Below are 14,998 nucleotides of genomic sequence, written 5' to 3' on the forward strand. Positions count from 1 at the left end.
TTTTCTTTTATGGCAAAAATCATTAGGATATTAAGTAAAGATCTTGTTCCATGAAGATATTTTGTAAAATTCCTACTGTAAATATATGAAAACTTAAATTATTGATTATTGTTAAGAACTTTATTTGGACAACTTTAAAGGTGATTTTTTCAATATTTAGATTTTTTTTTTGCACCCTCAGATTCCAGATTTTCAAATAGTTGTATCTCGACCAAATATTGTCCTATCCTAACAAACCATACATCAATGGAAAGATAATTTATTCAGCTTTCATATGATGTATAAATCTCAATTTTGAAAAATTTACCCTTACGACTGGTTTTGTGATCCAGGGTCACATATTTTTAATTAAAAATAGTGAATTTAAAAATATTTACACTCCCCTTCAAAAGTTTGGAAACGCCCTAGAAAAGGGGGGTTTTGGACAATATTGGCATGAATCCTTTTTAATTTGTGATAATTTTGCACTGAAAAGGGACAACACAAACTACGAAAACGTATTTTATTACATAAACAGTTTATACATAGAAAAAACGTAATTTTCGATTCATCAAAATATCCAGCATTAGCAGGTATTACACCTCTGCATAATCTGGGCCTAAATTCATTGTATTCTAAACTTAATTGGCAATCAATTGTTGAAGCTATTAAGGTGTGCCGACCCAAAAATCTTTTAAAAACCTGGGCCAAGTTTACACCAGTAACCAGGCATCACAGCTGGCAAAGGGGCATGTCTGACTTTGACATGTATATATTGCCATTATTATGTCATCAAAATGAAAATTATTATTGCTGCTCTTCAATGATAATGTCAACTTACTTTAATGAATTTGCACCAAAAAATGATAAGGATTTATGCTGATATCGTCCAAAACCACACTTCGCCAGGGGTGTTTCCAAACTTTTGGAGGGCAGTGTACATCTACATATCTGATATGACTATTAAACTTTGCTTGTGTATTTTATTTTCGCTTCTGTATTGGTTATCTTAGTGAAAAATACATTTATTTAATGCTGCAAATTATACTACAAATACACTGACATTTAAAGCCTGCTAAATTGGAACAACTAATTTTGTACTTTAATTGTGCGGAAGTAGAGTTGAAGTCCAACTAAAGAAATACTTAAGTATATTTGATTGTGCTAAAGTGTTACTATTGTAGTGTACTTTAGGTACACTTTAAATATTTTGCATTTAAAGACCAATATTATTTAAAGATCATACAGTCCTCATCAAGAGTGACATTTAAACATGATTTAGGCTTATATTAAGAAATGTGCATTGTGTACATGTAGTACTCTGGATAAAGTTTAATTACAATTTGTAACAAACATGTTAATAGACTTAAACTATAATTAGTATAAAATAAATGCATTTTAAAACTATTACTTTTTTACTAGGGTATGCTGCATTATTATATCTGATGTTATGTAAGTAACATTTTTCCTCCATCAGGGTTTCATCATCATCATCATCATCAACCTCATCCTCATCACCATCATGAATCATTCGTAAGCATCATTTCCTCTCAGATTACTCAAACGCATGTCTCTCGACATTTTATTCTTTATCATCACGCTCTCCTCTGGTCCTGCAGGTTTGGGCGGAGCTTCAGAGTTGGCCTTCATCAAAGAACCCAGTGATGTCATCGCAGTGAGGGACCGCCCCCTCATGCTGGACTGCCAGGTAGAGGGGGAGGGGCCTATCACCATCACCTGGAGGCGGAACGGCGTTCCCGTTCCTCTGGGAGCCAGAGCGGCCGTACTAGATAACGGGACGCTCCTGATCCGGAACTTCCAGAAACGGCGCGACGGTGACGAGAGCGACGCGGGCGAGTACGACTGCGCGGCGCAGAACCGATACGGGCTGCTCATCAGCCGCAAAGCACACGTGCAGCTGGCCTGTGAGCGACGCAAACACACTTCATGTCTCATTAGTTTCTCATAGAGATTAAATGTATTATCGTGGGTCTGTTTTAGAAGAAACATCTGCTCAAACCAGCCTAATATGGCTTAGCTGGTGGTTTTAGATGGATGTAGGGTCTGTAACTTAAAATGGGATGTTTGTCTTCTCTCAGCACTGCCTAAGTTTCACACGCACCCAGAATCCATGAGCGTGGATGAGGGCGGCGTCGCTCGATTTCACTGCGCCGTCAGCGGCGTCCCAGAGGCCAACATCACTTGGGAAAGAAACAGAACGGCTCTCAACGCAGATGATAACAGGTTAAACACACTCACATACATGAATAAAGCATGAAACAACTACATATAACCAACTATAATGATGATGATCTGATGTTGTGATGTATGTGTGTTCAGGTACACTCTTCTGCCCAACGGTATCCTGCACATCACAGGCGTGCGTCAGGCTGACAGCGGCATCTACCGATGCGTGGCTAAAAACATCGCAAACACTCGCTACAGTCACGAGGCCCAGCTGTCAGTCACAGGTAGAGCCGAGCCCATCTTCATCTGATGATATGACCTGAACCGCTAAGCGTCTCTGAATGACCTGTCTCTGTTTCTGTCTCAGTGGCAGCTAATCGTCTCTATAAGGAGCCGGTGATTCTCTCTGGGCCACAGAATCTCACTCTGAACGTCCACCAAACCGCTATTCTGGAGTGCATCGCCACCGGAAACCCACGGCCCATTGTGTCCTGGAGCAGACTGGGTAAAGAAAAAAAGATTATCAGCTTAAGATGACTTCAGATAGGACAAAACCAACTAAATTCAGCTAAAACAACAATAACAACTCAGGATATTTGTGACCCTGGAGCACAAAACCAGTCTAAGGTAGCACGGGTATGTTTGTAGCAGTAGCCAAAAATACATTGTATGGGTCAAAATTATCGATTTTTATGCTACATCATTTGGATATTAAGTAAAGATCATGTTCCATGAAGATATTTTGTAAATTTTCTATTAGAACTTAATTTTTGATTAGTAATATGCATTGCTAAGAACTTCATTTGGACAACTTTAAAGTTGATTTTCTCAATATTTCGATTTTTTTGGCACCCTCAGATTCCACATTTTCAAATAGTTGTATCTCGGCCAAAAATTTGTCCTACACAAACCATGCGCCAATGTAAAGCATATTTATTCAGTGTTCAGATGATGTATAAATATCAGTTTTAAAACATGGACTCTTATGACTGGTTTTGTGGTCCAGGATCACATTTCTTATTTCAATTCACTGACTCACTCACTCAACTATTACTATGACTACAATAACTATAATGATAACAATAATAGTTATAGCTGAAACACCCATATAACAACAACTATAATGATTGTAACCATAATGAACATGACAATAACTACAATGATTATAGTAACTATAATGATAACTATAACACAGCTGTAACACAATTGTAACAGAACTATAAAGATAGCAATATTTATAATGATAAGCATCAAAAATGTCATACAGTAGCACTGTTTGTTTTTTTTTTTGAAGAACCAGGATTCTTATAATCTTAGAAAACCTGGATAATAAGAGGAAGCCACATTTTATATGTGTTCTTATTAAAGACCTGAAAAATGCCACAGGGCACAATTTTTAGGATGAATGTACATTTTACTAGTTATGCCAAGCCCAAAAACTTTTTATCAAATATAAATTGTGAGTAAAAATGACTGGGAAAATGATGCAGAATTATTGGTTAAAAAGAGCATAAACCCTAAAGAACATTCAGCTATTAAAATGTCTGCAATCCTAAAGCTGAATTATTTTAATTCTAATATATTTTAGTTACTTATTTCGGTCTCTGGACATTTATAGTCTCTGAAAAATTACAGCAGATGAACCAGACGACACTGGAGTGAGAGTCACTGATCTACAGGACTGAATCTGATGCTGATGTGTGTTTGTGTTGTCAGACGGTCGCTCCATCGGTGTGGAGGGCATTCAGGTGTTGGGAACAGGTAACCTCATCATCTCAGACGTGTCTCTGCAGCACTCAGGTGTGTACGTCTGCTCCGCCAACCGACCCGGAACCAGGATGAGGAGAACTGCGTTGGGACGACTCGTGGTGCAAGGTGAAATAAACACACACACACACCATAACACCAGTCAGACCTGAAGACCAGTTCAGTTTAGTGCAACTGAAGCACTGCACAGAGACTCATTAGAAAAGCTGAGTCTTTCCAACCTTAATTACCGTCAACATGTGAGGATATTAATGACTGATGCACTTCCTGTTAGACAGGATACTGAACAATAGCTGACCAGAGACCAGGCTTCATTTCCACACACACTCTATTCTCTATTAGAGCAGTGAGACATGAACAAAGGGCTTTGACTGTGACCTCCGACCTCTGACCCCCCACCCCCACATCACCTCTAGCTACATTAGCATATGGGAGGAGCTTGTAGATGGTCTGGTGAGCTCGTCTGGTTTGAGCAGCAGCTGCGTTACAGACACACACACACGACAGCCAGATGGAGAGACACACACATGCAGACAGATGGGTGTTTGTGTATGTTTTATCGAAGTCATCTTTTGACTTTTCATGTTTAACACAGATAAAAGATAAGAAATGCACACTTACCACACAGGAAGTGAATGAACTAAACACTCGAGACCACATGAAACAAAAGCACGTGTGTAGCACTTACAGTACAGCTGGAGAACTGGGGAGTATTTCACAGTGTTTGACTGTACTGTGTAATTATATGATCTTTTACTACAGTATTTTACATTATTGTTTAATATTTTAAAGTTTTACAGCGGTGTGGAGTATTTTCTGTTGTTTTACTAGACTGTTTTACAGCACTCTTAAACATTTTACAGTGTTTTACAGTGTTATGGAGTATTTTCTGTTGTTTTACTACAGCATTTGATTGAATATTTTAGTGTTTTACAGCACTGTGGAGTATGTTATGCTGTTTTACAAGAGTATTTACGGCACTTTTGAATGTTTGTGTTTTGTCGCGCTATGGAGTATTTTGTAGTGTTTTGGTAGTTTGGTAGTTTTAAGTGCTGTTGAGTATTTTAGTGTTTTATTGCAGTGTGGAGTATTTTATGTTGCTTTTCTAAAATATTTTACAGCGATGTTGAGTATTTTAGTGTTTCACCATGCTGTGGAGAATTTTCTGTTGCTTTACTGGAGTATTTCACAGCACTGAGTATTTTAGTGTTTTAGCGCACTGGAGTATTTTGTTGTTTTACTAGAGTATTTTACCTCGCTGTTGAGTATTTTAGTGTTTTACCATGCTGTGGGGTATTTTACAGTATCATAGTGTGTTGTAGGGATTGTGTTGGGTTTGGGATGGATGGACGGACGGATAATAGAAGAAAGCGAGGTGGAGGGGGAGGAATAATTGTGTCTGGGTGATGGATCACCTCTGACCTCTGACCCCTGACCTTATTCCAGCAGGCCTGCAGGAGATGGTGTGTGTGTGTGTATGTGTGGGGGTTTGTGGTCTGGATTGATAGACCAGAGAGAGCTGGATGGGTGATTTTAGGACTAAAACACATAAGCAGCAGCATAAATTCACTATTTATAGATATGAAACAACTGACTCAGTCTCTGCTTATCATACGACCAAATACTTCGAAAAATAAAATGTTGATTAGTGTAAATGAATTTAGTCTGTGTGCAGGATGAGATGAAATGTGCTCTGAGACTATGATCAGTTACACCGTTTACACTCATTAGACTCAGAATGATGCATATGAGTTATTGTAAGATGTAAATGCCTTTGTGTCATGAGTGCAGCTTCATGTTTGTGTATATATATTTATAATAAAACAAATTGTTAAAATATTAGCCGGAAAACATTTGCTTATTTTAGAAAAGTATTTAGAAAAAGGATGAATTAAAAGAAGAATAAAAATATAAAATTATTGCAATTATTTTTTTTTTTTTTACTGGTCTTTATAAAGCAAGATTAATATGACATACTATTGCATAATGTAAATAACGTACATAAAGTATATGCATTTTCAATACAATTAAACATTTGCTTATTTAAAAAAACATTATGAGAAGAAAAAAAATAATGCAATTAATTCCAAGATTTCTGACCAGTCTTTAGAAAGCAGAATGAAATAGAATTAAATGTAGAAAATATGAAAAATAAACTCTATATTATCCCACAAATAGACATAATATACACATTTTCTTTTGACAACCATACAAATACAAAAAAAAATTGACCGCTTTGGAAACAAATGTTGTTGAAAACATAATTGAGTGAATCAGTTTTAACGATGTAGATCTAGCGGTGTCCTGTGAACTCTGGTTAAGAGGTGCTCTTACTCGGTTTGATCATTCTGTGTACTCTCTCTCTCTCTCTCTCTCTGCGTCGTTCAGCTCCTCCAGAGTTTCTGCAGTGGCCTCAGTCTGTGTCGAAGCCGGCGGGCAGCAGTGCCGTCTTCACCTGTCAAGCTCAAGGTGTTCCTGATCCACACCTCATCTGGCTGAAGAACGGCAAGATCCTCACACCTGGAGACAACGTCAAACTCACCAACAACAACAGGTAAGAGACAGCCAAAGCCTTAACATTTTGAAATGGAACAGTTTATTGGACATTGAAATTGATTGATGATTAGATTTGACACTCACTGATTTTTCTACAAAATGATTCGTGGAGAATCAAGTAAAGTCAAGCTGCTTCAATCCAGTAAGTGTTCATGTGTAATATGTCTACAGTTATTGTGAAGCACCAGCTGAAGGTGGACATATGTACAATTACAGTAAAAGATCTTTGACTTAATAAAAAAACTCTAAACTATCAATCAGAGACGGAAGGCGTTCAGTAGATTGTATGAGACAGTAAGTTTTGATCAGATGTCAGTGTAAATAATGTCGTGTGTTGATATGCAGCACATTGGCAGTGACGCGCATCACGCCTGACGACGAGGCCATCTACCAGTGCATCGCGGAGAACAGCGCAGGAACCAACCAGGCCAGCGCTCGTCTCGCCGTCTCCCCGTCCGTCGATCTCCCAGAAGCCCCACAGGACCTGACGGTCACGCCGCTCTCCACCACCTCCCTACGGGTCCGCTGGACGCAGCCGGAGCCGCACGTGACCGCCGGCATCATCGGATACGTGCTGCACATCCGCAAACTGGGCGGTGAGACGACAGAAAGACAATCTGAGACCATCAGACTCCAGACTGATGACTGACTGAATGATGTTTGTGTGCTTTCAGAGCCAGACAGCAGCGAGCTTCAGGAAGCCGTGAGCAAAGACACATTTCAGCACGACTTCACGAACCTGGAGGCCTCCACCACCTTCTCCATCTACGTGAAAGCGTATTCTCCATTGGGAGCCAGTCAGCAGTCCAACAGCGTCATCGCCACCACACTCGGGGCCGGTAAGAGTTTACATGCAGTTTTCGGGGTAACGCATTACTTTTAAGTAACTAGTAGAGTACGCATTACTTTTTATTTGACTTTTTCAAATACGTAACGCCAGTTACTTTGTTTTCCCGTTTATTGACTGACTAGTCTCCTGTCCACATATTGAGAGAAATCAGAAGTACAGAGATGTGAACATGATGATACTGTAGTTCTAGATTAAATGTGAACATGCATTTACTCATCTCACTTGCAAAAAAACAAATTCAGTCATCATAAAAATGAAATGCAAACTCAGAATATGATGCAAACCTGCAATAGTTAAATGTTAAAATAACACAAATATCCTTTATGTATTTAATCCTATTTTATTAACCAATACCTTTGCTGCTGACCTTTGATGATCCAGTTCAAACATACTAACTTTAGATTAACATTTGTGCTTCTTCTTATTTTTTTTTTTTTTTTTTATTGCTGAAGAGTGTTGAACTTTCTTCTCTTATGTTCTACTGTACAGATGTGAATTTACTTTTTCAGCCTGAGGCTGATTCATTTCACTTTGGTGTGAAAGGGCTTTTACATTTTCTAAAAATAGAACTTTTTATATTAAAAACAAACAAGCAAGCCCTGAACAGATTTTAAATGTAGCGCAAAACTAATGTAACGCATTACTTTACATAAAAGGTAACTAAGTAACGTAATTAGTTACTTTTTTAAGGAAGTAACGCAATATTGTAATGTATTACTTTTAAAAGTAACTTTCTCCAACACTGTTTACATGCATGCTTGACTGATTAAACTCATGAAATATATATGTTTATATATATATTAAATATGTGACCCTGGACCATAAAACCAGTCATAAGTATCACAGGTATATTTGTAGCAAATTGTAAAAAATACATTGTATGTGTCAAAATGATTGATTTTTATTTTGTGGCAAAAATCATTAGGATATTAAGTAAAGATGATGTTCCATGAAGATATTTTGTAAATTTCCTACTGTAAATACATCAAAACGTAATATTTGATTAGTAATATGTATTGCTAAAAACTTCATTTGGACAACTTTAAAGGTGATTTTCTCAATATTATGTTTTTTTTTGCACCCTCAGATTCCAGATTTTCAAATAGTTGTATCTCAGCCAAATATTGTCCTATCCTAACAAACCATACATCAATGGAAAGCTTATTTATTTAGCTTTCATGTATAAATCCAATTCAATTTCCAAAAATGGACTCTTTTGTTTTGTGGTTTAGGTTCACATATATGTATTGTCCAAATGTTGTCCAAAACATGAAGGCCATGTAATGATCATTCTACTCATGTACTAGTGACTCTAACTAATCTCACCCATCTGTCTGTGTGTCTGTCAGTTCCCACGATGCCCAGTTTCTTCACGAAGGTTCTGAACAGCACAGCGATGCAGGTGTTCTGGGAGCTTCCAGCTAAAGCCGGTCGAGTGGAAGGATACAAACTCTCTCATCGCATGCTGCCGCAGCAAGAGTTCAGACATGAGGAGCGATTCCCCGCTCACATCAACACACACACCATCTCTAACCTCGGTCAGTACACACACACACCAACACACTATAGGTGTAATGGTTTTTATACTGTGAAAAACATATTTTCTATCACCATACATCAACCCTACACCTAAACCTACCTGTTACAGGAAACTTTCTGCATTTTTACTTTCTCAAAAAAACTCATTCTGTATGATTTATAAGCTTTTGTACCCATAGGGACCTCATGAGTGCGTGTGTCTGACAGTCAGTGTGTGTTTCTTTTGCAGAATCATCAGCGGTGTATGAGATTCAGCTCACGGCATTTAACGGGAACGGCGACAGCATCGGCAACAAGCGGCTCGTCTCGTTGGCTGAGACTGAAAAGAGCGGGAAAGAGGCAGCAGGTGAAGCTTCATCTTCATCATATGCAAACCATATCTGCAAACAATAATTGAACTGAAAACGAAACAATGATTCAGAATCTGATCTCAGAATAGATCTGTTGTGACTTTGAGAGTCTGGTTTATTTTTGGCTAGTAGTTTTAAACTAAAAATCGTAATTTTAGTAGCCAAATTAGCTTTTGAGTGAAAGTTCACTTCAGAGCCTGAAAGCATCAGTCGTCTGTAGTGTGATTTCACACGCACTAGATGGAGCCAGAGACAATCACACACTGTCAAAGTCACTATTCATCCTTTCCTAACAGCTTTACTCGGATATTTATTATCAGCTGCTTTACACAAAATAAACATTCTGCTTTTTCTGTATGCTTTTATGTGAAGTTCCTGTATTTATTGGTTATTCTACTATAGTACATTTTACAATGCGAAGACATGTTCTATAACACTGCAGTTTTACTTCACTATGATAATCCTGACCTGACTTCATGTGTGTGTGTTTGTGTGTGTGAGCAGCAGGTGAGAGTGTGTGTAACTGTCGTCAGGACGGCGAGGGATCCATGACAGCTCTGGTGGTCGGGATCCACATCGGCATGGCCTGCATCATATTCTGTGCTCTCTTCCTGATGTTCGGCTACCGGCACAGGTGCGTCTGTCATTCTCACTGTCACTCACACATACTGTGATTATCAGACACAGTGTTCTGACTCCGTGTGTGTGTGTGTGTGTAGTTTCTTCTGTCAGAAGAGTTCTCAGGGCGACTGGAGTCTGTCAGCAGGACAGAGTGTTCCCCAGAGAGACGCCGCAGCTAAAGACGCCAGCATCCGAGCAGCCGACGCTACCGAGCTCACGACACAGGTGAACACATCACTGACATCAATACAGTCCTACAGAGACACATTTTTTTAATATTTAAAGCTAATTATAGTTATTTTTTTACAATTTATGCTTATCCACAGTGACTAATAAACCCAAAGTAAACCTGAACCTGCTCCCAAATGAATACTTTCAGTATTGTAGAATAAAAACAATTTAGAATAAATAAAATCTTTAGCATTATTGAATAAAATCAATTTAGAATAAGAAAAAAATACTTGTAGCTTTATAGAACAATGCATTTTTGAATAAATAAAAAATGTTTTAACAGAGAATTAAAGCGTTTTAGACTTATAAAAATACTTATAACATTATAGAATAAAAGCATTTTAGAATAAATAAAAGAAACCTTTAAGCATTATACATTTTTGTATAATAGAATAATTGCATTTTAGAATGAAGAAATATTACTTTTGCATTAAATAAAGAAGCATTTTAGTATATATTTAACAAAAACATTAGGCATTATATAATAATAGCACTTCAGAGTGAATTTAGAAATGCTTTTAGTATTGTAGAATAAATGCATTTTAGAATAAATAAGCATGATAGTATAATAGCACTTTATAATAAATACTTTGAATACTACCATTATAAAATAAATGCATTGCGTTATACAATAAGTAAGAGATAATCAACGGCTTGCCATGCATTAAAGGATTTTAAATGCACAACACACAGGCAAAGAACCACTTGACACGAAGTGCATTTAAAATCCTTTAATGCACAGCAAGCTGTTGATTATCCCGTTTATTCCATGGTCATTTGCCAATTTATAGACAAGTTAAAAAACTAATATTGCTCTTTGCAGTGCAAATATATTTGTTCAAATGGGTAAAATTACTTTGGCTCTAGCATTCTCCGTCCTCTCTATCCTTCTGTTTGTGTTTGTGTGCATAAATTAAACCAGCGCATTAATGTAGAACTGTGATTAAACTGACTTGGAACTACCTGTGCATTAAACGGTTTTACTGCATACCTGTCAGCCAATCAGAATCCAGTAATCAAACGTGGATTAATTGCATTTTAGAATAAGACAATACTTTTAGCAAAAACATTTTAGAATAAATAAAATAATACTGTTATATTCTAAAAGTTAATGTTTTTAAAAAATATCTAGAAGTAGATAAAATGAATAATTATGTAACATTTGTACTGAATTATTGTCCTGGTGTTCCTCAGGCTGCTGCAGCGGAGCGTCCAGCGGCGGTTCCCCAGTGTCAGGTGATGATTGAACCTCAACCTGTCCACCCGCCAGACACGGGCACCGGCACTGATACCGGCACCGGATGAGGCACCTCTACCCCCCAACACCCCCCTTCAGCTGTACAGCAACTGTTTCTCTTTCACCAAAGCCTTACACTGAACTCAACTTACTCACACACACACGGAGCTCGTGATCGACGTCAGTTTAGAACGACACGCTGCATCCGTTCCAAACCTGAGTCACCTACATAGACAACATCCTAACCGTCATGCAGCATCACACGGGACTGATTAGGAGTTTCACATTTAGCATAAATACACACACATACTGGGTAAAATTCCAGCAGGTCTTGGGTTCGATTCCCAGGGAATGCATGAAATGAAAAACAATGTATAGCTTGAGTTCATTAGATAAAAGCATTTGCCAAATGCATGAATGTAAAGGATGCACGTGATGCTGTCTTAAAATGAGATCAATAGACATCTCATAAGACGATGCGTTCAGTGCTGTCTATGTAGGTGACTCACTAGGGTTAGAACACAGCTCCAAATTAAATACTCATTAGAGTTTCCAAACAAACCTTAAACTTGGTTAATGTTACTAACGAATAACAAACTGAACTTCATCCTTAAACCAAAAACGCATGTTTTATGTGACTGAACAGATGAAGAGTTAGTCTGTGTGTCGTGTGATTGGACGTTAATAATTCACCGTATTAGCCTGTGTGCAGCTGAAGCCCCGCCCTCTTCCCGTAAGCCCCTCCCACTCCACCAAAACTCCTTCCAAAGAGCCGTGCCTCCGTCTGACCGTCTGCCTGTCCTGCTGCTGCTGGGAAAAACACTCTACCTCAACCACACGCGTCTTCAAACGGGTCCTCTCGGATCCGTCGGAACCTCTGGCAGCGGCGAGTTTGAGCTCTGCTGTGACTTTTGACGTTTTACAAGACTCTTTCTCAGATTTTGTGATACGAAGAAGCTTCTGTGAAAGTTGAGGGACGTCCAAAGAACTTCTGCTCTCTTTTCTTTCTTCACAGTGTTCCACAAACACACTGATGTTTCCTTTCAGTCATTTGTAAAGTTGTTTCCTATACGGCAAAAAATATATATTTTGAAATATATTTTAAAATATATATCAAAATATACAAAAAAAAAATATTTCTAAAATATTTTTCAAAATTTATACGTGAATATATTTTGTCAAAATATTTTTTGGTCATTTTTAATACATTATAAGGAGTATTTAAACAAAAACAATAAAATAAAAAATACATATTACAATAAGAAGTTTTGATAAGCATAATTACAAGCTATTCCATCCAAATTTTATTGAACTTCACAGTTTACAACATATATTTAAAATATATTTTGGCCAGAAAAATATATATTTTTTGCCGTACGGTTAGTCTTCCTGGTTTTCTGTCAGTTGTGTTGGTGATTAAACCAGAAAACTGACCAGCTGACCATTAACCAAAGCTAAACACACTCATTAGCTCGAGCTCATAACATGATGATGATGATGATTACCTCAAAAACACAGATTCTATTCTAGAAATTATAACTAATAATAATAACTAGCAGATATGGGATATATTTTCATATGATATACCAGAAAATAAGACCTGCTTCTTTGTATGTGATGTTGAAGCTGAACTTGCCAAATAGCGGTTAGTGTTGAGACCAAATACCTCGTATTTCTTCTTCTAAAGCACATGAAGGAAGCCGAAGCCAGTCTGATGGTGTTCATGTGTGTGTCTGTGTGCTTAACTAACTGGTTTAACACACTCTTCACTGTTTGAATAGTTACCAAAATAACATGTTCTAGGATTCACGTAAAAGTCTTTAAACCTTTCGGACTCTGATGCTTGTTGAAACACAAACAAAACCAAAATGTAAAAACTAAAATAAAGCAACAAGATTAGAAACCGAGGCCAAACTTTTAGACGAAACAAGTGGAGAAACGTCTGTTCTCTTGTAGAACTTTGATTTATTTTCCCACGAATGAAAACTTCTTTTTCTGCTTGATTTGGGAAATATTGCCAAAATAGATGTACGATTGTTTTTTAATGTTATTCTTATATTGTAGCTGTTCTTTTCATTCATTTTAATTATTTTGCAATTTTATTTCTTCTTTTTCTGTAGAATTAAAATGTTAGAAGCTTGAGAGTTTGAAACAAGTAGATTGTTGATTGCAAAAAAGCCCCTCATGTTTATATGAATTTACAGTCATTCCAGGTGTGATTTTTATCGCGTTATTGTTGAAGAAAACACCTCAGACTCTGAATTTGCTGCTTTAGGATTGAATGGACTCTTTTATATTCCAGATGAAATGTTCATATGTGACTGATTGCTCAACATGTCTATTATTTAGGAGAACTTGTCTAGAGTAGATGCTGATTTTAAATGCTTGTACCAATGAGAGAAGTGATGCTTTAACCTTCAGGATTGTTCTTTTCTCAGCACCAAACGCTCCTGTAGCTTTACCCTGCTGTTACTCTGGTACCGACATTCAGCAGATGAAACTTGCGATACGAAAAGAAAATGCAGCAGATATTGGTTTATTCTCTGCTGTTCACCGTGAGTTTCTCAGCTGAAATCTCGTTTTTCTTCCTTCAGTCGGTTGTATTGAACCTCTGTGCCAAATAAAACAGCGTTACGTAGAATGTTATGCGTTATGTGTTTCATTATTTCTGGGCTGAAATTAATTCCATGTTTGGAATCTTCAGTATATAATTTGATATCTGGGATATGGTCATTGCACTACATTGGGCTGTTTTGTTATCCAGACCTGGCAACCCTGGCTGTATAGAGCAGAACAGATGCTTTCACATTAGAACTGTACTGTACGTTTTCCAGGACAACTTCATTTGGACAACTTTAAAGGTGATGTTCTCAATATTTTGATTTTTAATTAAGGAAAACAGCTTTTTGAAAAGGCTCTCCAAAGTGGATGAATTTGAAAAACGTTTTCGTGTTTCGTAGTGTGGACTCTGAAAACAGAGGCTTTTGAAAAACTTGACGCATGTTTAGTCATGTGACGCATGTTGTACCAATAGACAACTATGTTTATACCATTTATATAATTGTGCTTGTTATGTGATATTCACTTTCACACTGTTGCTACAGATATTTACTTCGTACACTTAATTTTACAGCTCTAAAAAGATGACAGATGACATGGTGCAGTTGCAGAAAAGCGAATTTAACATTTTCAGACATTTCAGTGTGAATGATAAACTTTTGGAAAAAACACTTCCCTGATAGCACACATACATCTCAAAGACGTCTATTTGACATCTGCATTTATATCTGCAAGACGTCTAATGGACGTTTCCTATCAGATGTCAAATAGACGTCTATTAGACATCTTTAAGATGTTTATGATTTAGAATGTATGTAAAACTGACATCTTACAGACATCTGCCAGACGTTTGTACAGATGCTTTGCAGATCAAAAGATCTTTAACAGACATCCCTGGTGAAAAAAACAGCATATGCTGGTAGGTAGGTTTTGCTGCTGGTTTAAGCTGGTCCTTTGCTGGTTTATGCTGGTCCTTGACCAGCAACATGACCAGCAAAAACCAGCAAACGACCAGCTTAAACCAGCATCAAAACCTACCTAACCAGCATATGCTGGTTTTTTCACCAGGGATCTTGCAGACGTACGTGATTTAAAAGCGTTTAAGAGCATTTTAAAACGCAA

General features: G+C 37.4%; 1 protein-coding gene across 3 annotated transcripts in view; it reads left to right on the forward strand.

Moving 5' to 3' along the window:
- The window catches only part of LOC127178161 (immunoglobulin superfamily DCC subclass member 3), a 46,756-nt gene extending 32,815 nt beyond the window's left edge, over positions 1-13,941 (forward strand). For all 3 annotated transcript variants that reach the window (XM_051130858.1, XM_051130857.1, XM_051130856.1), the window contains exons 2-15: positions 1,457-1,512; positions 1,599-1,904; positions 2,079-2,223; positions 2,320-2,450; positions 2,534-2,671; positions 3,883-4,041; positions 6,322-6,487; positions 6,835-7,085; positions 7,164-7,328; positions 8,689-8,877; positions 9,108-9,224; positions 9,733-9,862; positions 9,948-10,074; positions 11,275-13,941. In XM_051130858.1, the coding sequence (XP_050986815.1) occupies positions 1,673-1,904; positions 2,079-2,223; positions 2,320-2,450; positions 2,534-2,671; positions 3,883-4,041; positions 6,322-6,487; positions 6,835-7,085; positions 7,164-7,328; positions 8,689-8,877; positions 9,108-9,224; positions 9,733-9,862; positions 9,948-10,074; positions 11,275-11,385 (2,061 nt within the window). In that variant the 5' untranslated portion in view covers positions 1,457-1,512; positions 1,599-1,672 and the 3' untranslated portion in view covers positions 11,386-13,941. The remainder of the gene's footprint in view (positions 1-1,456; positions 1,513-1,598; positions 1,905-2,078; positions 2,224-2,319; positions 2,451-2,533; positions 2,672-3,882; positions 4,042-6,321; positions 6,488-6,834; positions 7,086-7,163; positions 7,329-8,688; positions 8,878-9,107; positions 9,225-9,732; positions 9,863-9,947; positions 10,075-11,274) is intronic.
- Positions 13,942-14,998: the final 1,057 nt, after the last annotated feature.

This window comes from Labeo rohita, chromosome 16 (assembly GCF_022985175.1).
Source record: "Labeo rohita strain BAU-BD-2019 chromosome 16, IGBB_LRoh.1.0, whole genome shotgun sequence".
Classification (NCBI taxonomy): Eukaryota; Metazoa; Chordata; class Actinopteri; order Cypriniformes; family Cyprinidae; genus Labeo; species Labeo rohita.